The 23,077-nt window shown below is 37.0% G+C and overlaps 1 protein-coding gene across 3 annotated transcripts in view; it reads left to right on the top strand.

Moving 5' to 3' along the window:
• SDHAF3 (succinate dehydrogenase complex assembly factor 3) overlaps window positions 1–22,334 on the top strand; it is a 65,176-nt gene extending 42,842 nt beyond the window's left edge. For 2 of the 3 annotated variants that reach the window (XM_060196190.1, XM_007532554.3), the window contains exon 2: window positions 21,741–22,334. In XM_060196190.1, the coding sequence (XP_060052173.1) occupies window positions 21,741–21,984 (244 nt within the window). In that variant the 3' untranslated portion in view covers window positions 21,985–22,334. Of the gene's footprint in view, window positions 1–20,028; window positions 20,127–21,740 lie in introns of all 3 variants that reach the window. The other variant, XM_060196189.1, reaches the window with a different exon arrangement.
• Window positions 22,335–23,077: the final 743 nt, after the last annotated feature.

The following is a 23,077-nucleotide window of genomic DNA, read 5'->3' as shown; positions in this document are numbered from 1 at the left end:
TGGGAGAGAAAATAAAGGAAGAGGGAGCAAAAAGAAAAAGACAAACCTTACCATATTACTCTTCTTGTGCAAGCAAGATACGTCACAAATATGCCCAGATACAGGAGCAAAGGCTAAGATTTTTCAAATCAAGGAGAAGGAAGGAAAAAGAAATGAGAAAGAGAGAGAGAGAGTAGGAGAGTAAAGAAAGGAAAAAAGAGGGCCAGCAAGTAGTGTAGTGGGTTAATCACACATGGCTCAAAGCACAAGCACCAGCTTAAGGATCCTGTTGAGCCCAGGCTCCCCCCCTGCAGGGGGGTTGCTTCACAAGTGGTGAAGCAGGTTTGCTGATTTCTTTCTGTCCCCCTCTCTGTCTTCCCCTACTCTCTTGACTTCTCTCTGTTTGTCCAGCAACAAGGACAGCAGTAACAACAACAACAACGATAAACAACAAGGGCAACAAAAGGGAAAGAATGGCTTCTAGGAGCAGTGGATTTGTAGTGTAGGTACCAAGCCCCAGCAATAACCCTGGAGGCAAAAAAGACAAAAAGGAAAGGAAAAAATAAGTTAGTACCATGATAGAGAGCACAACCAGTCAATGCAATGCACCAAGAACCAAGGCTGATTTTGGTCAGAAAAATGAGAAGGGAAAAATCAAATAATAGCAATGAAATAAACAAACAAACAATGAAACTAACCAGCCACAACAAAAACAACAATAACAAAAACCAAACCAAAACAAATAATAAAAAAGCAAACAAAACAAACTAACAACAACAACAAAAATTCCACCTTAGTTTGTCATGTAAATGATTCCAAATTAGTTACCCACCCACCCCCCCTTCCTAAGCAAAGCAAAAACAATAGCAAAAAGCAACATAAACTAAAGAGCTAGAGGGAAGGAAAAAAGATAGCTAGGGCAGAATATTCTCAGGGCCCCAGAAAAGACAAAAGATTGGTCAAGGATGTTGACCAATTAGAAAGAGTTTCAGCCCCCTTGAGGAGAGAAATAGGAAAAAAAATAAAAACTCCTTCTGATGGCTCTTGGCTGAGCCTGGAGATTTGAGAATGAGGTTGTCTCCCAGGAGGCCTCTCTGTGGCTGGTTCCCTTAATCCTCTGGAGTGAGGGGGTTGTGTGTGTGTTGGGGGGGCTTACAGTGGGCTAAATTTAAACTCATAACAACTCCACTCAATGTGCATTGCCCTATCTGTAGCTCGTTCCAGCTTGTATTTGATCTGTGTCTCTCCTCCTTGGCTCTACTCTGACTTCTCCTGTACACTTCCTCTACCACTGGACTGAAAATCTTGCCCTCACGTGGAATTTCCAGGTTTCAAGCAGTTGTTTTGCAGAGAGAAATTCCGAAGATGTCATCATACTGCCATCTTTGCTCTGCCTTTGTACTCTTAATAAAAATAAATAGAATTATTGGACTTTTGGGTCAAAAACTTGTGACTTCTAATATAGCACTCCTGAGAAATACCAAGAAAGTTGTTTCACTGAGAATAAGGGCACAACTGACTTCTTGAAGGACTTGAACCTTGGTATACTCAATGTATGTGTGTGTATTCAAAGTTTAGTTCTGTGCCAGGGTGTAGACTCGGGGACTTTCTCTGTCTTTATCTCTGTATATATCTGTCTATGTAAATTGGTGGTTTCCTTATCTTCTGTATTAAGCCAGTTTTACATGTGAGAGACCTTAAGAGAATCAACTCCATATGCTGTTGCTGCTCCTCTTTTCCTCTTTCTCCTCTCCCTCCCTGCCCCCTCCTCCTCTTCTTCTTAATTAGTGATTTAAAATGATCAACAGGATTGTGGGACAAGAAGGGTACAGTTCCATATAATTTCCAGAGTTTCATATCTCACCCCCTCCATTGGAAGCTTCCCTATTCTTTATCCCTCTGAGAGTATGGTCCAAAGATCTTTATGAGGTGTAGAAGGTGGGAGGTCTGGCTTCTATAATTGCTTCTTTGATGGACATAGGGGCAAAAAATATTAAATGGAGAAAGGAGAGACTCTTCAACAAATGGTGCTGGGAAGATTGGGTTCAAAAGAACACAAAGAAGTGGAAAGGTATTCCATGTTCATGGGTTGGAAAAATTAACATAATCAAAATGAATATACTATCCAGAGCCACATACAAATTTAATGCATTCCACATCAAGGTCCTATCCAATTTTTTTTTTTTTTTTTAGGAAAATAGAACAAAAGCTACAAATGTTTATCTGGAACAAGAAAGACCTGGAATTGCCAAAACTTGATAAAAAAGAACAGAACTGGAGGCATTAGTCTCCCAGATTTCAAACTATACTATAGGGCCATTGTAATAAAAACTGCTTGGTACTGGAACACAAATAGACACATTGACTTGTGGAATAGAATTGAATTGAAAGTCCAGAAATAAGCCCCCACACCTATAGTCACCTAATCTTTAACAAAAGTGCCCAGGGGAAAGGAGAGTCTCTTCAACAAGCGGTGTTAGAAAAGTTAAGTTGATGGAGCTCCAGTGACGCAATCGGTTAGAGTGTGATACTTTTACAGAAAAGTTGAGTTGAAATATGCAGAAGAATGAAACTGAATCACTATATTTCACCAAACACAAAAGCTAATACCAAATGGATCAAGGACTTGGATGTTAGACTAGAAACTATCAAATACTTAGAGGAAAATATTAGCAGAACTCTTTTCCATGTAAATTTTAAAGCCATCTTCAATGATATAAATCCAGTTACAAAGAAGACTAAAACAAAAATAAACCAATGGGACTACATCAAATTAAAAAGCTTCTGCACAGCAAAAGAACCCACCACCTAAACAAAGAGGCCCCTTACAGAATGGGAGAAGATTTTTACATGCCATATATCAGACAAGAGTTGAATAACCAAAAAATAAAAAGGGCTCACCAAATTCAGCAACGAGAAATGACCCCATCCAACAATGGGGAGAGGATATGAACTATTAATATTTCAGTAAATATTCTTATTTACTGAAGAGATCCAAAAGGCCAGCAAACATATGAAAAAAATGCTCCAAGTCATTGATTGTCAGAAAAATACAAATAAAGACAAAGGAGTTACCACTTCACTCCTGTAAGAATGTCATGCATCATAAAAGGTAACAGCAACAAATGTTGGAGAGGCTGTGGGGACAAAGGAACCCTCCTGCACTGCTGGTGGGAATGTAAATTGGTTCAATCCCTGTGGAGAGCAGTCTGGAAAACTCTCAGAATGCTAGAAGTGGACCTACCCTGCAGTTCCTTTCTTGGGGATATATCCTAAGGAACCAAACACACGCATCCAAAAAGATTTGTGTATACCTGTGTTCATTGCAACACAATTTGCAATAGCCAAAACCTGGAAGCAACCCAGGTGTCCCAACAACAGATGAGTGGCTGAGTAAGTTGTGGTCTGTGTACACAATGGAATACTACTCAGCTATTAAAAATGGTGAATTCACCTTCTTCACCTCATCTTGGATGGAGCTTGAAGGAATCCTGTTAAGTGCAGTAAGTCAGAAACAGAAGGATAAATATGGGATGATCTCACTCTCAGGCAGAAGTTGAAAAACAAGATCAGAAGGGAAAACACAAAACAGAACTTGGACTAGAGTTGGTGTACTGCACCAAAGTAAAAGACTCTGGGGTTGGGGGGGTGGGTCTGGGAGAGTTCAGGTCCTGAAATATGATGACAGAGGAGGACCTAGTGGGGGTTGTATTGTTATGTAGAAATGTAACATGTACAAGCTATTGTATTTTACTGTCAACTGTAAACCATTAATCCTCCAGTAAATAAATAAAAATTGTGCTGCTATGAACACACCTATCCAAAAAGATGTGTGCATATCTATGATAGATATGCACAGATCTTTTTTTTAACTTTATTTATTCCCTTCTGTTGCCCTTGTTGTTTTATTGTTGTTTTTGATGTTGTTGTTAGATAGGACAGAGAGAAATGGAGAGAGGAGGGGAAGACAGGGGGAGAGTGGGAGTCGGGCAGTAGCACAGCAGGTTAAGCGCAGGTGGCGCAGAGAGGGGGAGAGAAAGACACTTGCAGACCTGCTTCATCGCCTGTGAAGTGACTCCCCTGCAGGTGGGGAGCTGGGGCTTGAACCAGATCCTTACATTGGCCCTTGAGCTTTGTGCCACCTGCGCCTAACCTGCTACACTACCGCCCGACTCCCATGCACAGATCTTTGCATGGGTGTGTTTTTCTCCTTAGGGTGTATTACTAGGAAAGAATTTGCTGTATCATAGGGTAGGGTCCTCTCTTGACAAGGCACCCTTCTGTGTAAACTATATCACTGACCCCAATGATGTTGCTTTTTTGTTGGACAGGTTTTTGTAATCTATTGTAGGCTAACATGTCTTGCTTTTTAGGCTATATTTTATTTTACTTATACAATATCTAATTTCACACATCACCTCTATTACTTTCATTTACTTCAGCAGTTATGGACTATATGATAGAAAATTGAGTACTAATTAATACTAAATTAAAAAATATCTAAATAGGAATGGTAAATTCCCAAATGAAGTAACACATTTTGAAACTACTGTAAGATTAGCATTTTTAGATTAGCCTGTGACAGCATGTTCAAGGAATTTACTTTATGCATTTAAGATCTGAAACAATTGAGATATAAATAACATGTAATATTAGTTTCAGCATATAGCATGGTGATTTGAAATTTGTATATATGTACTGTAAACTATCATCACAATAATTGTAGTTAAAAATTCATCACCGTGGGAGTCGGGCTGTAGCACAGCAGATTAAGCTCAGATGGCGCAAAGCATAAGGACTGGTGTAAGGATCCCGGTTCCAGCTCCGGGCTCCCCACCTGCAGAGGACTCGCTTCACAAGCAGTGAAGCAGGTCTGCAGGTGTCTGTCTTTCTCTCTCCCTCTCTGTCTTTCCCTCCTCTCTCCATTTCTCTTTGTCCTATCCAACAACTATGAGATCAATAACAACAATAATAACTACAACAAGGGCACCAAAAGGGAATAAATATTTAAAAAATTTTTTTAAATACCATACATATTTACAGTTTTTTTCCTTGTGATAAGATTTTTTTTTTTTTTTTTTTTACCAGAGCACTGATCAGCTCTGGCTAATGGTAATGCGGGGGTTTGAATCTGTGACTTCGGAGCCTCTGGTTTGACAGTCTGTTTAACCGTTATGCTATCTACCCCCGCGTGATGAGAATTTTTAAGGTCAATTCTCAATTCTCTTAGCAGCTTTCTAATATATAAAGCAATACTACTCACTTCCTGAATATTTTGATTCTATATGCTTTAGATCATTTTGTGAAATCTAATTTTTTGTTGGTGTTTAAAAATGCAAATTTATTGCTTTGCGGACATGACTTGCCAGTTACAGGGTACATGACTTGCCAGTTATCGGAGGTATGCCTTGTTACAAGTGTCCCAGGTTTAAGACCTGGCACCAGGGAAGCAATTACAGAAGCCAGACCTTCCACCTTCTGCATCCCATAATGATCCTGGGTCCATACTCCCAGAGGGATAAAGAATAGGAAAGCTATCAAAGGAGGGGATTGGATACGGAGTTCTGGGGGTGGGAATTATGTGGAATTGTACCCCTCTTATCCTATGGTTTTATCAGTGTTTCCTTTTTTTAAAAAAAATAAAAATAAAAATAAAAAACCTGGCACCATGGGGGAGAGTACTATGGTTCAGGGATGGTAACCTACAGTCCTAGAAAGTCTCTGTGTGTCTGTCTCACTATATGATGAAAAATAAGCATTTATAATGAAATCATGTTTAAGGTTTTGGTCATCCCAGTTCAGTAATTAATAGTGGCATACTTTCCCATTTATTACTTTGCCTTTTTTTTTCTAAGTCAGGTTTGATATTTATTTTTTTATCTTTATTTATTTATTGGATAGACTGTCAGAAATCAAGAGGAAGAGTGAGACAGAGAGGGAAAGAGACAGAAAGATACCTGCTTCACCACTTGAAAAGCTTTCCCCCTGCACGTGGGGACCAGAGGCTCAAACCTGGTCCTTGTGCATTGCAACATGTGCACTCAACCAGGTGTGCCACCACCCGGCCCCTGCCTTTCTGTTTTTTAAGATGATTCTCTTTTTTATTATTATGAACTCTTCCTTTGTTATATTATCCCTCATATGCAAGCATTACCAATTACATGAATAATTGTATGAATTTGAATATAATTTGAATACATTTGTACTGACTGCATTGCTCTTTAGTTTTATCTGGAAACTAATCCATAATTAATATTTTCAGTTGCTTTACTTAAATATGCATTACTAAAACTCAGATGAAACTCACTTCATAAAATAAATAGAATGTCATATTTGAGTATATATAATTCAGTTTACTTAATGGTTTTTATTAGATTTTTAAAAAAATATTTATTTGTTCTCTTGTTGCCCTTGTTGTTTTATTGTTGTAGTTATTATTGTTGTTGTTGTTGGATAGGACAGAGAGAAATGAAGAGAGCAGGGGAAGAAAGAGAGGGGGAGAGAAAGAGAGACACCTGCAGACCAGCTTAACTGCTTATGAAAAGACTTCCCTGCAGGTGGGGAGCCAGAGGCTCAAACTGGGATTCTTAAGCAGGTCCTTGTGCTTTGTGCCACCTGCACTTAACCTTCTGTGCTACTGCCTGACTCCCGGTATTAGGTTTTTAAGACTTAGTAAGTGTGTCCAATACATGTTCTACTCAAAGTAATTTATTCGAAAAATATATATAGATGTAAGCAACCTATCTTTGTGCTTTTATTTTTTAAGTTTCCTTTTTCATTATTCAGTAATATAGAACTATTTGTTGAGGGCCTAATTGAATAGTGCATGGTGTTATAATAAGTAACTCATTTTTCTTTAAACTGGATCTTCACTATTTTATAGAAAAATTGTATGCATATTTTCAAAGATTCTTTGAGTTAAGGTTTTTATTCATCTAATTAATGTTAAGTATTTTCAAAGTCTCAGTGGTTTAATATCTTTGTATCTTTGTGAGTACTATACTTTTTATGTTTGAGAATCTATCTAGCCTAAGAAAAAAAGAAAAAGATGAAGCTAATGTAAGACCATGCTACTGTTGGGTACTACTGGGAAAATATCCAAATGGCTATGCATTGTAGACATTGTAAATATGTAACTGTAATGGTAGGCAGAGTTTTCAGGGTTTAAGAGTAGGTTTTGTATTTGGTGATGTTGAGACTCTGAAACTTAGAAGTGGATTTTTAGAAAGAATAGCAAAGGGTTGGGGTTTGGGTGGTGGCACACCTGGTTGAGCGCACAGGTTATAGTGCACAAGGACCTAGGCCCCACCTGTAGGGGGAAAGCTTCACATGTGGTAAGCAGGGCTGCAGGTATCTCTCTGTCTCTCTCCTTTCTATCTCCCCCTTCCCTCTCAGTTTCTGGCTGTCTCTATCCAATAAATAAAGATAATTTTAAAAAAATTATAAAAAAAAAAAAGAATAGCAAAGGGATGCCGAGACCTTAGACTGGGAGAGCATTCAGTCATAATGTACAAGGAGACCTTAAATGGGTGCAATATAGCTTTTCTTTTCCATTCTCTCTCTCTCTCTCATTTTTAAAAATTAATTTAATAATGATTGACAAGACCATAGGACAAGAGGGCTACAATTCCACACAATTCCCACCACCAGAGTTCCACATCCTGTCCCCTGCATTGGAAGCTTTGCTATTCTTTATCCCTCTGGGAACATGGACCCAGAATCATTATGAGGTGCAGAAGGTGGGAGTTCTGGCTTCTGTAATTGTTTCTCTTCTGGACATGGGTGTTGGCAGGTTGATCTATACTCTCAGCTTGTTTCTTTCTTTCCCTAGTGGGGCAGGGCTCTGGCGAGGAGGGGTTCAAGGGTACATTGGTGAAGTCATCTATCTAAGGCAGTCAGGTTGGCATGGTAGCATCTTCAACTTGGTGGCAGAGTACTGGAGCTGAAGGGTTGAAATTCCATGCCTGGCGTCCCTGGACATAATTTAAAGTGAAACATGTCAAGGTCGTACTGGTTGCATTGATTTGAGTTCAGTAGATGCAAGCTTTTCTTTTTTAAATGGAGAATTACTTTTGCATTTTGGTGTAAACAAACACACTAATTTCCACTTGTGACCATTTTCTCTGCCATATCTGAGAAACAAGTAGTGTAAATAGAATGTTACTCAGCTGTTAAAATGACAAAATCCTGCCATGTGAAGCTAAAGGGATGGATTCTTCTCTAGGGCTTCCAAAGGAAAGCAGCTCTGTTGATACTCCATTCCGACTTTAAAACTGTGATACTCCTTGTCTTAGAACTATAAAATAGTAAGTTTAAACCACTATTTATGACAATTTATTATAGCAGCAATAAAATGCTTCTATTCTCAGCTTAAGACAGTTTGCTTGATAATTGTTTTAATTATAGGACAGGCTGAGTTGAAATAAAACAACGTGGGGCTGCTTGGTGGGTGGTGCATTGGATTAAACACACACATTACCATGCAGAGGACCTGGGTTTGAGCCCAGGACTCTTCACCTACAGGAGCTTCATAAGCAGTAAAGTAGATCTGCTGATGCCTGTCTTTCTTCATATCTTCTCCTCTCCTCTCACTTTCTGTCAGCAAGGAAGGAAGGGAGGGAGGGACGAGGAGAAAAGAAAAAAAGAGGAGAAAGGAGGATGGGGAAAGAAAGAGGGAGAGAGGAAGGAAGAAAGGAAGGAAGGAAGGAAGGAAGGAAGGAAGGAAGGAAGGAAGGCCCCAGTTATAATAACCCCGGTGAAAAAAAAAAAGCAGTAATAAAAGGGAAGAAATAGTATGTTGTCTGTAGGACTCTACTGTAGGGCTCATATTGACTGCTATTGACCAGAGTTGGAAGAATGTCTTGTTACAATTACATTGTTTCTCTACTAAGTTTTTTGTTTGCTTATTTAGTATTATTTATTTATTTTGGACAGAGACATTAAAAAATTGAGAAGGGAGCAAGAGAAAGACACCTGCAGCAATGCTAGTGAAGCTTCCCCTTGTTGGTAGGGACCGGGGGTTTGTATATAGACCCTTATGCATGGTAATGTGTGCACTCAACCAGGTGTGCCATCACCTGGCCCCCATTTTTTTTTATATCGGAATTACTGATTATACTAAAATTAGAAAACCTGAATACTTAGTGTCTTCTTTATTTCTTTTATCTTCATTTGACTTTGCTAACTTCTATATGTTCCCAAATTTAGATTGATTACTCTAGTCATCGTTCAGACCAAAAAGATGTTTTTTAGCATTTTTATCGGAGTGGGTTAATGGCTTACAGTGCAGTTGTCAACACATGGGTACAATTTCTCATCTCCTTGTGAAAGTTCTCTGCTGCAGAAAACTTTCACCCACAACTTAGGGTTAAATATATATTTAACCTTTATTTTTAAAATTTATTTATTATTGGATATTGACAGAGAAATTGAGAAGGGGAGAGGAGAGAGAGAGAGGGAAAGAGACAGAAAGACACTTGCAGCCCTGCTTCACGACTTGTGAAGCTTTCCCCTGCAGGTGGGGACCAAGGACTTGAACCTGGGCTCTTGTGTACTGTAATGTGAGCACTTAACGAGGTGTGCCACCACCTGGCCCCTTAGGGTCATTTTTGATCATCATGCACCAAGACACCAAGGTTATCCTCCCACCCCTACTTCCCCAGAGTCCTTTGCTTTGGTGCAATACATTGCTCTCAGACCATGTTTCACTTTGTGTTTTACCACTGTCCTTATATTGAAAGTCACACCTATAACAGAGATCATTAATACAAGATAATGATGATGATAATAATAATAATTGAATCAACTTAAACACCAATTGAAAATGTTAACTCTCTACTATCTAACCTGTGCTCTTTAAACAATCAAAGTAATGTTATCATAATCTCCATTTCTTCTCATTATTGTTTCCCCTCAGTTTTTCCCTTCTCTCCTGCTGTTTGCATTTATGCAAAGATAATGAGGTGAAATGTATCAACATTCCAATATACCATGCCAGTTGCCAAGATTTAATATCATATACTTTAACTGTTTGGTATTGCCAGAAATTCCCATTAAATTAAAAATAGTGTAGTTCATAAATAAAATGTAGACTGAACTATAATCTCTTGAGAATTTAAAATAATTTATCTCTAGTGATTTAAAAGTTCTTTTTCAAAGTTAATCTATAATGAGGCTAAAAAAAGAAAAGATATGATTGTGAAAGTTTTAATTGATCCCTAAGTGTATTTTACCAAAGTATAACATTTAATTGGAAAAGGACAGTATATAGATTATGTAATTGAAAGTAGAAACACAAAAAACATTTCCCAATGCTTATTGGTTTTAGATAATGTAATAATTTGTGTATCTACTAGTGAGGTAAAAATTTTAAATTAGCTTTAAAATTGAATACTCAATTTTGTGAATATATATTCTTTAAAATATTTTGTTCTATTATGAGAATTAGTATAAACATCTGTGTGCTATATATTTATATGCTTGAGCTTATATATAAAACCAGGACCTAATTTAATTAAATGAAGTAGCTTTTTTTTTTAACATTTTTTCCTTTATTGGAGGATTAATGTTTTATAGTCACCAGTAAATATAAGAACATATATTTTGATTTTCTGTTAAAATTTGTCTTTCAGGAACAAAGTAATATTTATTACAATTATAACTTTGGATCATAACATACTCCCTAAATTGAAATGTAAAATTGTTGTGAATTTTATGTGACTTAGAAACTAAACTATTTGAAGGCTAGAGAGATAGCTCACCATATAGGGTACATGTGTTACCATGCTCATGACCCAGGCTCAAGTCCTGGCACCACACAGGAGATACTATAGCAGTGAAGGAAGCTCTGAAACTCTGGTGTTATGGTATCCCTTTTTCTTTAAAATGTTATTTTAGGGAGTCGGGCTGTAGCACAGCGGGCTAAGCGCAGGTGGCGCAAAGCACAAGGACCGGCATAAGGATCCCGGTTCGAACCCCGGCTCCCCACCTGCAGGGGAGTCGCTTCACAGGCGGTGAAGCAGGTCTGCAGGTGTCTATCTTTCTCTCCTCCTCTCTGTCTTCCCCCTCCCTCTCTCCATTTCTCTCTGTCCTATCCAACAACAACAACAATAATAACTACAACAATGAAACAACAAGGGAACAAAAGGGAATAAATAAATAAAATAAATATTAAAAAATTTAAAAAAAAATGTTATTTTATTAGTGAATTACTATTGATATACAAAATTGTAAGATAAGAGGGGTATAATTCCATACAGTTCCCACCACCTGAGTTGTGTGTCTCCTCCCTTCTACTGGAAACTGTAGTAGTTCTCTCCAAGGTCACTGATATGGGCTCCTGAGTCTACAACTGTCTATATATATATTTTTTTTCCCCAGTCCTGTCTTTACTTCCTTTTCTAGTTCACCCCTACACCTATTACTACTTCCAAGTGTCCTTTTTCTCTCTTCTGTGTCAGACAAGCAAAACTGTGCTTGGCTTACTCAGGTGTTTTCTGGATTCCTTTCATTGGTGGTATAAAAAAAAAAAAGAAAGAAAGAAAAGAAAAAGATTCCTGATGACAAATGCTTCAGGTCCTGGTGGAATGGCGGTACAGAGCCCTCTGGTTTACTTGCCCTATTGTTTCCCTCTCTGGGAGTATGGACCAAATTCTTTTTGGGTTGCAGACGGTTTGGCTTTTTATAATAGCTTCTCCACTTCTCAGTGGGCATCGATCCATCTATATCCCAAGCTGTCAGGCAGCCCTCGCTGCTCTGATGCTATGGTCTATTTACATAATCATTGTTTTACCTTAGACCCACCCTGCCTGCAGGGTATTGGTTAATCCCACTGGTTAAAACCTTTGCAGTAGCTGCTATGGAAGCTTTCTACCTTTGCACTCTTTTCTCCACCCCCTCTCCTAGCCATTTCCTTTTCCCACTTGTCACTTTTGGATATATATGTTGTCTCTGATCAATAAAGTCATTGCATTGCATTACCGCTCTGCTCGAGTTCCTGGTCTCTCTCCCGTGTAGCTGAGTAAGCAGCAGCCCAGGTTGGCTCCCAACCCAGAGAGCATGTGCCTGGAAAGAAACACCCACAATGATAGCCTGGCACCTAGCCAGTTTCTGTCTTTCTCTAGGAGGCTAAGGATCTGGAGGTCTTTCTCCATCTCTTGCTGAGTATGAAAGATGGCCGGCCAGCACTGTGAATTGTACATGCTCAAGGGCCCCAGCTCTACAAAAATCACTTTGATAGACTAAATAAGGACCTGGGTTTAAGCTTCAGCACCTCATGGGAGTACACCATGCACAGTATCAGGGAAGCTCCATTAATGGTGGAGCATGCTGTGGTGTCATGGCTTCTCTTTCTCCCTCTGTCTCTGTGTCTTTTTTTTTTTTTTTTTGCCTCCAGGGTTATATTGGGGGCTTGGTGCTTTCATAGGGAATACACTGCCCCTGGAGGCCATTTTTTCCTATTTTTGTTGCCATTCATGCCCTTGTTGTTGCTGTTATTGTTACTGTTGCTGTTGCTATTGTTGGATAGGACAGAGAGAAATGGAGAGAGGAGGGGAAGATAAAGGGGGAGAGAGAAAGACAGACAACTGCAGACCTGCTTCCAAGACAACAACAACAAACTATTAGAATGGCACTGTTACTACATTTCTGTAAATATAATATTCTTACTAACAAAACTGAGCAGAGGGGAATATCAATGGTTCATGAAGTTAAAAATACTAAAATTTTGACTTCTTTAGTAGAAAGATGTATTTGAAGATTAGGCAGTTGACATTGTACCTATAAGTAATACTCAGAATAGTTTCTGTGTTCGAATTTAGCCTCTCTCTCTCTCTCTCTCTCTCTCCCTCCCTCCCTCCCTCCATCTCCCTTTCTTTCCTGAAGTAGTAGCTAGTACCTTTTTTGTTGTTGTTGTTCATCCTGAGAGTTCAGAGTCTGGTAGACTACATTGGGCAGAGGAACCTGGGGAGTTTGAATCTAGAGAGGACCAGCTTCATAGGCCACCTGAGAAATACTTACTAGAGACTTAGTGCTAGTTTTTGTTTGTTTTATGTGAATCACTATGATGTATTTATTAATCTTTTATTGCTAATAAGTGTTATTACTTGATGGTATTTCTGTGCTATTAAAACAAATAATCTATTATTAGTGACTTGAAAATCATTAAACCTGGTTAAAGGGAAATGAAGGAATTAAATTATTATTATTGCCAACATAGACTTTTTTTTTAATACTACAGTATAAAATAGTTTGTATTAATGACATAGGCAGCTGCACTTAAGTTCCCCAAGGTGTCTTTGAATTTAGTTATTATAATTTAGATAACTTTCAGGTTTCTTATAAGAGGGCTGTTGTTTTTACTCCTCATGAGGAAGGAAGGATGGCATTTTTTTAATCAGTTCTCTAGGGAAAGCTTGTCTAATATTCTACATAGAGCTAATGCAATATTGCTAAATAAAATGTTCTAATAATTGAATAATTTGGGAAGAAAGTTAAAATTTTCCTTCTAGATCTAGCATTTTTCCATTAATTTGCTAAAATTCTGAAAACCTAGTTTCATTTCAGCCTTTCAGGAATTTGTGAACTTGAAAACTGTATATATGCCTGTTGTGTTAAGATAATTTATAATAAGGTTTATATAGCTCAAAAGAAAGTTATACTTGTAAAACCATCTGATTTTACTGTAAAAGAGGACCTATGCTAAAATGTCATTTAAAACTTTAATAACCAATATAGAGTATCCTTTTATTTTAAAGAATTTGCCAATTTTGATTTCTATATAGATTGATTTATGATGAAATAAAATATGTTTCAAGCTATACTTTGGGGAAAAATTTAGTTGTAGTTCTTCTTTAAAGAACAAAGAAAAGCAGGTTGTGTCTACATGATTACCAAAATAATGAGCATTTGAGTTTTGGTAATCTTTATAGCCAAATTAATTCCAATAGGTAATTTATTTGGTTTTTGCACTTAGGACATCCATGAAAGACCATAGCTATATTTTCTCAATTCTAAAACTTTTCTATACTTCTCTTCTTTCTCTTTCTTTCCCATTAATTGCTTGTATACCATTAGTTACTTAAATAGTAGTCATAAAAGATCAAAGCAGTACAGAGGTGAGATGTGCAGAACATGAATATGAAGGGCCAATTCCCAAGTTTTTATGGGGCATCTTTCAGCCTATTAACATCCTAAATATGGGGCCAGCTAGTGGCACACTTGGTTAACATAGAAAATATATAAAAGGATTTCTTTATATAAGTCTGTATATTTTAAAATATGTACAAATGTATTGTATTTAATATTCTTTGAGTTACTTTTTAACATACATATAAAAATAAAAATATTTTTATTTAAATTTTTTAAATTATCTTTATTTGTTATAAAGACAGCCAGAAATGGAGAGGAAGGGGAGATAGACATGGAGAGAGACAGAGAAACATCTGCAGCCCTGCTTCACCAATCGTGAAGCTTCCCTCCAGCAGGTGGGGACTGGGGGCTTGAACCCAGTTTCTTGTGCATTGTAACGTGCGCTTAACCAGGTGCACCACCCTCCTTTCCTGTCATATCTGACTTTTCCTTTTGACCTGTTACATACTATTTTATACTACAGATGGACTAATTTGACCAATTCTTTATATTATATATATATTATTGGATGGAGAGAGAAATTGAGAGGAGAGGAGGAGATAGGGAGAGAGAGATAGAGAGACACCTGCAGCACTGCTTTACCACTTGTAAAGCTTTTCCCCCTGCAGATGGGACCAGGGGCTTGAACCTGGGTCCTTATGCACTGTAATCTGTGTGCTTAACCAGGTGAGCGAACACCTGGCCCCATCCCGTTTGACAAATTCTTATGATCTCTTTCTATATACATGTGAATGTCTCTTTAGGATGTGAGTTTAGTAACTCCTTTCTGCTGGTATTCCTAGTATACTAATACTTTAAAATAGTTAAATTCATTATGTTTAATTTCTTTCTCCTTTTTTTTTAAAAAAATCCTTGGCTTTCTTTGACTCTCACTATTCCATATATTCAAATTCCTTATTCTTAACAACTGTCTTCTTTACTGACATCTTTAAAAATTTGTGGTTGAGGGAGTCAGGCAGTAGCACAGCGGTTAAGCTCACGTGGCACAGAGTGCAAGGACCAGCATAAGGATCCCAGTTCAAGCCCCCGGCTCCCCACCTGCAGAGGAGTCGCTTCACAAGCAGTGAAGCAGGTCTGCAGGTGTCAGTCTTTCTCTCCCCCTCTCTGTCTTCCCCTCTTCTCTCCATTTCTCTCTGTCCTATCCAACAATGACAACATCAGTAATTACAACAATAAAATGAGCAACAAAAGGGAATAAATAAATAAATAAATATTAAAAAATTGTGGTTAAGATATATTCATAGTAATCAGTAAGTCTCAGCTTTTTGTATGCCAGTTCAGAAATACTACTCTGCATTCATTCTAGCTCATAGAGAAGAGGCATCATAAATTTAGTGATTCATGTTATGAATACAATAGTAGTTTAGTGGCACATGAAGTGAATTTAGGTTCATAAATTGTATGCTAAGTTATCAATTTATAATTTAGGAAATTGGGGATCTACTTAAAATTATTTTGGCATATACTACTTAGATTTTTTACATATGTATGGCTTAAATATGTAATGCTAAAGTGTTCAAGAAATATTTCTAGAAACATAAAGAAAAAGTTCTGGTAGATGTAGGCTATCTTTATTAAAGAATTTTAGTGTGTTCTAAATGAACACTTAATAGAGAGAAATAGTTATTTGGAAACAGGAAAGAATGAGGATCAAATAAGATTAATAGCAAGAACTAAAAGGGACAAGTTCTTATTACCCAGATATTCATTGTAAACTCATTAGAAATAAAGATCATAGAGTTAATAAATGATATCCTACAAGATGATCGGCTTTAATAAATCAGATGAATTTGACAGAAAAAATTAATCAGAGCATTTTAGAAGTTGAGAAAGCAAAGAACAATAAATATTTGAGTCCAAATAAATTTTCTTTTCTCTTTGCAAATCTACAAAAACAAATCTGATAGCTCTCACTTATTTACACAAAAAGAATTGAAGGAGTAATGATTTTCAGTTTGAGAAGTTAAAGTAATATGAGGACTTGAGAGTTAACAAGTTCTTGTGCATGGCAAAGCAGCACACTATTCAAGTGAGGTATTTCACTGGCCCCATCTACCTGATTTTACAATTGTTTTTATTCTGTTGTATGGGTTTTCAGAATATATTTTGGATGTTAGTCATATAAAATGTATGCTTTGCAAATATTTTTCCCATTAAATTACCTTTGCTTTTATTGATCATTTTCTTTGCTGTGCAGAAGCTTTTTAGTTTGATACAGGCATACTTATTTTTGTATTTTGGACCCCAGAGGACTGTGAATCTGAGTCTGTTAAGAACTTTATTTAAAAACAAAAATAAAAACAAACAAAACATCAACTCTGTAGCCTTATAGGTCTAATGAATGCAAATCTGTGGCTTTCAGTTAGATGTTTTGGGACCTTGTGTTCCAGATGGAAATCTTTAAAAGGTGGAGTGCTGAATAGGAGTTCCAAATCCTTGGCTTCTCAAAGTTGTGAGTCCTGTGCTGGTTGGGTATTGTGCCAGTGTTGGGGTTCTAATGAGATAGTGTTTTAACTATTTTGATGTGGATATTTTTCTTGATTGCCTGGTGCATAGGAGTTACTAAAATAGCTTTTGTATTTCTTTGAGAGGAAACTGTTCTCTGTGTTGCTATAGATTTGTTTGTAGGAGTAAGAAATCAAGAAGTGTCCTATGTTACCATCTTGACCTGAAATCTCTTATTTACATATGAAATGCACTTCTGGTTTGCCACCACAAACTATAGCTGACGTTTACTATCTCACATACATACAAAAAAGAAAATATTTTTTGTTCTTGTGTTGCGATCTCATAGAACCTCCTTTCTCAACAGTTTGTAAATGAACTATGTAAGTCTTTACAGTAACCATGTTGTACATAATATTAGCAGTGCTTATTTATCTTATTACTGGAATTTTCTACCTTTAGCAATCGTCACCCAACCTTCCTCTGCACCTGCCTGTGGGACTACAAACCTCATTCATTTTTTGAGCGTTTTCTTTTGTTTGTTTCATTTTAGAGATTCCACATACGTATTTGTCTCACTTGTTTTTCATGCTTTATGTGCCATACCCAAAAATCCATTGCCAAGAACCAAGTAAAACTTTTTCCCTATGTTTTCTTCTATTTAATTTGTTGAGTTTATTTTTTGTGAATTATATAAGATAGGGGTCTAATTGACTCTTTCTCCCCCCTTAATCTTTATTTACTATTGGGTAGACATAGCCAGAAATTGAGAGGGTAGGGGGAGATAGGAGAGAGAGAGAGAGACACCTGCAGCCCAGTTTCACCACTTGTGAAGTTTCATCATGCAGTTGGGGACTTGGGGCTTGAACCCAGGTCCTTGTGCATTGTAACCTGTGCTCAACCAGGTGCACCACCACCCAGCCTCTCTTCTGATTTCTCAATTAGTGACATTTCAGGTTACTATGAATGTTTTAGTTGCCATAACATTAGCTGAGTTCTTTTTTTAAACAACTACAACAAAAGAAAGAAAGAAAGAAAGAAAGAAAGAAAGAAAGAAAGAAAGGAAGGAAAGAAGGAAGAAAGAAGGAAGAGACTTAAGAATGGGAATCTAATGTTTTTTTTTAATTCTTTATGGGGGATTAATGTTTTACATTCAATAGTAAATACAATAGTTTGTACATGCATAACATTTCTCACTTTTCCACATACTAGTACAAACCCCACTAGGTCCTCTGCCATCCTTTTTGGACCTGTACTCCCCCCCGCGCTCCCAGAGTCTTTTACTTTGGTGCAATATGCCAATTCCAGTTCAGGTTCTACTTGTGTTTTCTCTTCTGATCTTGTTTTTCAACTTCTGCCTGAGAGTGAGATCATCCCATATTCATCCTTCTGTTTCTGACTTACTGCACTTAACAGGATTCCTTCAAGCTCCATCCAAGATGAGGTGAAGAAGGTGAATTCACCATTTTTAATAGCTGAGTAGTATTCCATTGTGTACACAGACCACAACTTACTCAGCCACTCATCTGTTGTTGGACACCTGAGTTGCTTCCAGGTTTTGGCTATTGCAAACTGTGCTGCTATGCACAAAGGTATACACAAATCTTTTTGGATGGGTGTGTTTGGTTCCTTAGGATATATCCCCAGGAGAGGAATTGTGGGATCATAGGGTAGGTCCATTTCTAGCCTTCTGAGAGTTCTCCAGACTATTCTCCACAGAGTTTGGACCAATTTACATTCCCACCAGCAGTGCAGGAGGGTTCCTTTGACCCCACAACCTCTTCAACATTGGTTGCTGATATCTTTTCTGATGTATGACATTCTCACAAGAGTGAAATGGTATCTCATTTTGTCTTTATTTGCATTTCTCTGTCAATCAGCGCCTTGGGACAGTTTTCCATGTGTTTGTTAGCCTTTTGGATCTCTTCTGTAGTGGATGTTTTTTTCATATCCTCTGCCCATTTTTGGATGAGGTCATTTGTTTTCTTGTTGAGTTTGGCAAGCTCTTTATATATTTTGGTTATTAGCCTCCTGTCTGACATATGGCATGTAAAGATCTTCTCCCATTCTGTGAGGGGTCTCTTGATTTTGGGTAGTGGTTTCTTTTACTGTGCAGAAGCTTTTTAATTTGATGTAGTCCCATAGTTTTATACTTGCATTAGTCTTCTTTGTAAGTGGATTAGTTTCATTGAAGTTGTCTTTAAAATGTATGTGGAAAACAGTTCTGCCTATATTTTCCTCTAAGTATCTGATAGTTTGTGGTCTAACATCCAAGTCTTTGATCCATTTGGAATTTACTTTTGTATTTGGTGAAATATAGTAGTTCAATTTCATTCTTATGCATTTTTCAACCCATTTATTCTAACACCATTTGTTGAAGAGACTTTGCTTTCCTCATTTAATAGTCTGGGCACCTTTGTCAAAGATTAGATGCCCATAGGTGTGGGGGCTTATTTCTGGGCCCTCAATTCTATTCCACTGGTCAATGTGTCTATTCATGTTCTAGTACCAAGCAGTTTTGATGACAATAGCCCTATAATACAGTTTGAGATCTGGGAGTGTGATGCCTCCAGTTCTGTTCTTTCTTCTCAAGATTGTTTTGGCCATTCTAGGTCTTTTCTGGTTCCAGATAGACATTTGTAGCATTTGTTCTATTCTCCTAAAAAATGTGGTTGGGGTATTGATGGGGATAGCATTCAATTTGTTGATGGCTCTGGGTAGTATATTCATTTTGATGATGTTAATTCTTCCAACCCATGAACATGGAATATCTTTCCACTTCTTTGTGACTTTTTCTATTTCCTTGAGTAGTGACTCATGATTTTCAGTATACAAGTCTTTCACTTCTTTGGTTAGGTTTATTCCTAGATATCTTATTGTTTTTGTTGCTATAGTAAAAGGAATTGATTTCTGGATTTCATTTTCTTCTTAGTATTTGCATAGAAGAGTGCCACTGACTTTTGTATGTTAATTGTGTAGCCTGACACTTTACTGTATTGCCTGATGATTTCCAAAAGCTTAGGTTTTTCTATGTATACTCTCATGTCATCTGCAAATAGGGAGAGTTTGACTTCTTCTTTTCCAATCTGTGTCCCTTTTATTCCTTGCTCCTGCCTGCTTGCTGTGGCAAGAACTTCCAACACTATGCTGAATATTAATGGGAAGCCCTGTCTAGTACCTGATCTAAGGGGAAATACCACCAGTTTTTTGTCATTGAGTATGATGTTGACTGTATATAAACTATTTCTTATTTTATTGCCACCAGGATTATTTCTGGAGCTCAGTGCCTGCACTATGAACCTACCACTTCTGGTATCCATTCCCTTCCCCTCTTTTTTGTTCAAGGTGATCAATAGTTGATTTTTCTTTTTTCTTTTCTTACCTTTTCTTTCTTACCTCTCCTCTCTCTCTCTCTCTCTCTCTCTCTCTCGCTCTTTCTTTCTTTTTATTTGATAGGACAGAGTAATTAAAAGCAGAGGGAGAAAGAGAGACCCCTACAGCACTGCTTCCCCACTTCTGAAGTTTCCCAGATTGAACCCAGTTCCTTGTACAAGGTAATATGTACACTCAACCAGGAGCTCCAGTGCCTTGCCCCCTACTTCTTATTTTGATTTCACAGCATGAATACATATTTTTCCATAGGTAGGCTTATGAAAGAACTGTAATTTGTATAGAAGAATGTCAATAGGCTAAAGATATATCAAGGACATATTTAGTAATGCATGGAGATTACACTGTTGTTTTTTCAGTTGTGTGTGTTAGTGGACCAGAATCTAGTAGTCCTTTTTTTTTTTTTTTCCTCACTGATGAGAAACTTACATAAGCTCCTTATATATTCTTTTATTTCTTCTCTTTGATGCTTGATTTGAAATGCCAAATGTATGGTAAATATAAGTCTCATTTCTATCTTTTGTCACAAGTTTTCACAAGTTTCAGCATCTTAGCCTTCTAAGATTTTTATAGCTTACCATACTCCCAGAGGGTGAAAGAATAGGAAAGCTATAAGGGGATGGGATGGGATGGGATGGGATGCGGAGTCTGGTGGTGGGAATTGTGTGGAATTGTACCTCTCTTACCCTGTGGTCTTATCAGTGTTTCCATTTTATAAATAAAAATAATAATAAAAAAAAACTATACGAGTGGTCCAGGAGGTGGCACAGTGGATAAAGCATTGGATTCTCAAGCTTGAGGTCCTGAGTTCAGTCCCTGGCAGCACATCAGAGTGATGGCTGGTTCTTTCTCTCTCCCCCGATCTCTCTTACTAAGAAATAAATAAAATATTTAAAAAACTATACAATACATAATTTCCCTCTCTCTGTCCTTCTCTTACATATGTATATATGTGAAAAGGGTTAGAATTTGTCATAGGTAAAGATAGTAACTAAATATTGAAGGTTTAAAGATTTTAGAAGTTTCTTTTTCTCTAGTTTAATTTCAGTTAGATTTTAAATTGAACACAGGAAAATTAATTCTAGGACTTACCTTTTAAGCTTATTTATTAGAACACTCATTCCCATTATTCTTTGAAAATCTCATGAAACTCTGTGGTTCCCAAAATAAGTGAATTTGGGGGCCTGGGGGGCGAGATATAACCTTTAGTGGTGGGAATAGTATTAAACTATATATACTCCTATTAACTTATAATCTTATAAATCACTATTCAATATGACTGGAAAAATGGATTAACTGTCAACTTCTTTAAATGCATGGATTTCAGTTCTGAGTATACATTTCTTTAGTCTAAGCTCTTAATGTTTCAAATTTGTTTACTGGTTGAATTATGACACTGGGTTTAAATTGTTAAAGCATTTCTAAAACTAAATTTTAAAAGTAGATGATTTTTATATATGATTTTTGGGTGGTTTATGTTTGCTTCTGAAGTTTATTCATAGACCAATCCCACCTTCCTCAGCTCTGTAGTTAGGCACTTTGATAAAGGTCTGTTAAAACTTTTTAAAATGCAAAGACATAAAAGTATTTGAAATGATTACTAAATAAGACAGAACTATATTGTTTCTATCTTCTTTGCTAAATGCAGATAGTTTAATTATGGGAAAAATAAGTGACAGGACATTATAGTTTTTAACAGTCATATACCAAGTGAGTGAATACAAACCTTACTTTTATTTTCTATCTATAACCTTTACTTTCCTTTTTCTTTTGACTAGATGTATGCTGCAGTGCTATGGCAACAGACTAATGAAAACAGACAAAATTCACCTGAAAAAGCATACTTTGGAACTACCCTCTCAGAAGAAAAACTTAATGATTTTCGTGATGAACAAATTGGACAATTGCGGGAGCTCATGCAAGAAGCCACTAAGCCCAGTAGGCAATTTAGTATTACTGAGCCTACAAATCCAAAAGTGTAGTCAAAACAATAAATTTACATCTCAGGAAATCTTATTTTAAATAAGACAAATAAAATTTCAAAGCTATCAATAATGTTTAGCTGCTGAGAATGCCTAGTGTTGATGAAATATTTCCTTTGATGTTGTTATGAAGGATCAGAATCACGAGTGGACAGGTTGAAATAATGATGCTTGCTGCATAGGGCTTGACTTTTGGACAAAACAAGGGTAATTCAAGTGGCCAGATTTCTAGAATTTTGCTGGAAATTTCTTAACTATAAATTGTATTATGCGTTGGATGCTGTTCTTGTTTAAGCATTGACCTCATAGCTGTGGTTTTATATGATACAGTAATGATAGATCTAGAATTTCAATACATTATGATCCTGAAAGTTTCATAATTCTGTTGAATGTTCCGTCTCCCTGAGTCATTGTTTATTTACAATGAAAAGTTTAAAGCTTCAGACTTGTTATTATATATTATACTGTTGCCTTTATAGCTAATTATATAATGCATACTGTATACATATATTAATACAAATGATCCTTTAAATAATTTGTATTGATCTTGAGAATATCATTTATTACTTATTCTTTTTTTTAAATATTTATTTTATTTATTCCCTTTTGTTGCCCTTGTTGTTTTATTGTTGTAGTTATTATTGTTGTTGTTGTTGTTGTTGGATAGGACAGAGAGAAATGGAGAGAGGAGGGGAAGACAGAGAGGAGGAGAGAAAGATAGACACCTGCAGACCTGCTTCACCACCTGTGAAGCGACTCCCCTGCAGGTGGGGAGCCGGGGTTCGAACCGGGATCCTTATGCTGGTCCTTGTGCTTTGCGCCACCTGCGCTTAACCTGCTGCGCTACAGCCCGACTCCCCCTATTCTTTTTTTTTTTTTACTATATATATTTTTTCATTATAAAAAGGAAACACTGACAAAACCATAGGATAAGAAGGGTACAACTCCACACAATTCCCACCACCAGAACTCTGTATCCCATCCCCTCCCTTTATTACTTATATACTAAACCATTGTTTTTCTTACATTTAGGTTTTTATTACATTTTAGTTTATAAGATAAAAAAAATCAAGTAGGGAGTTGGGCTGTAGCGCAGCGGGTTAAGCGCACGTGGCGCAAAGCACAAGGACCGG

This window comes from Erinaceus europaeus, chromosome 8 (genome assembly GCF_950295315.1).
Source record: "Erinaceus europaeus chromosome 8, mEriEur2.1, whole genome shotgun sequence".
Taxonomy (NCBI): domain Eukaryota; kingdom Metazoa; phylum Chordata; class Mammalia; order Eulipotyphla; family Erinaceidae; genus Erinaceus; species Erinaceus europaeus.
This window is presented reverse-complemented; position numbering and strand designations above follow the sequence as displayed.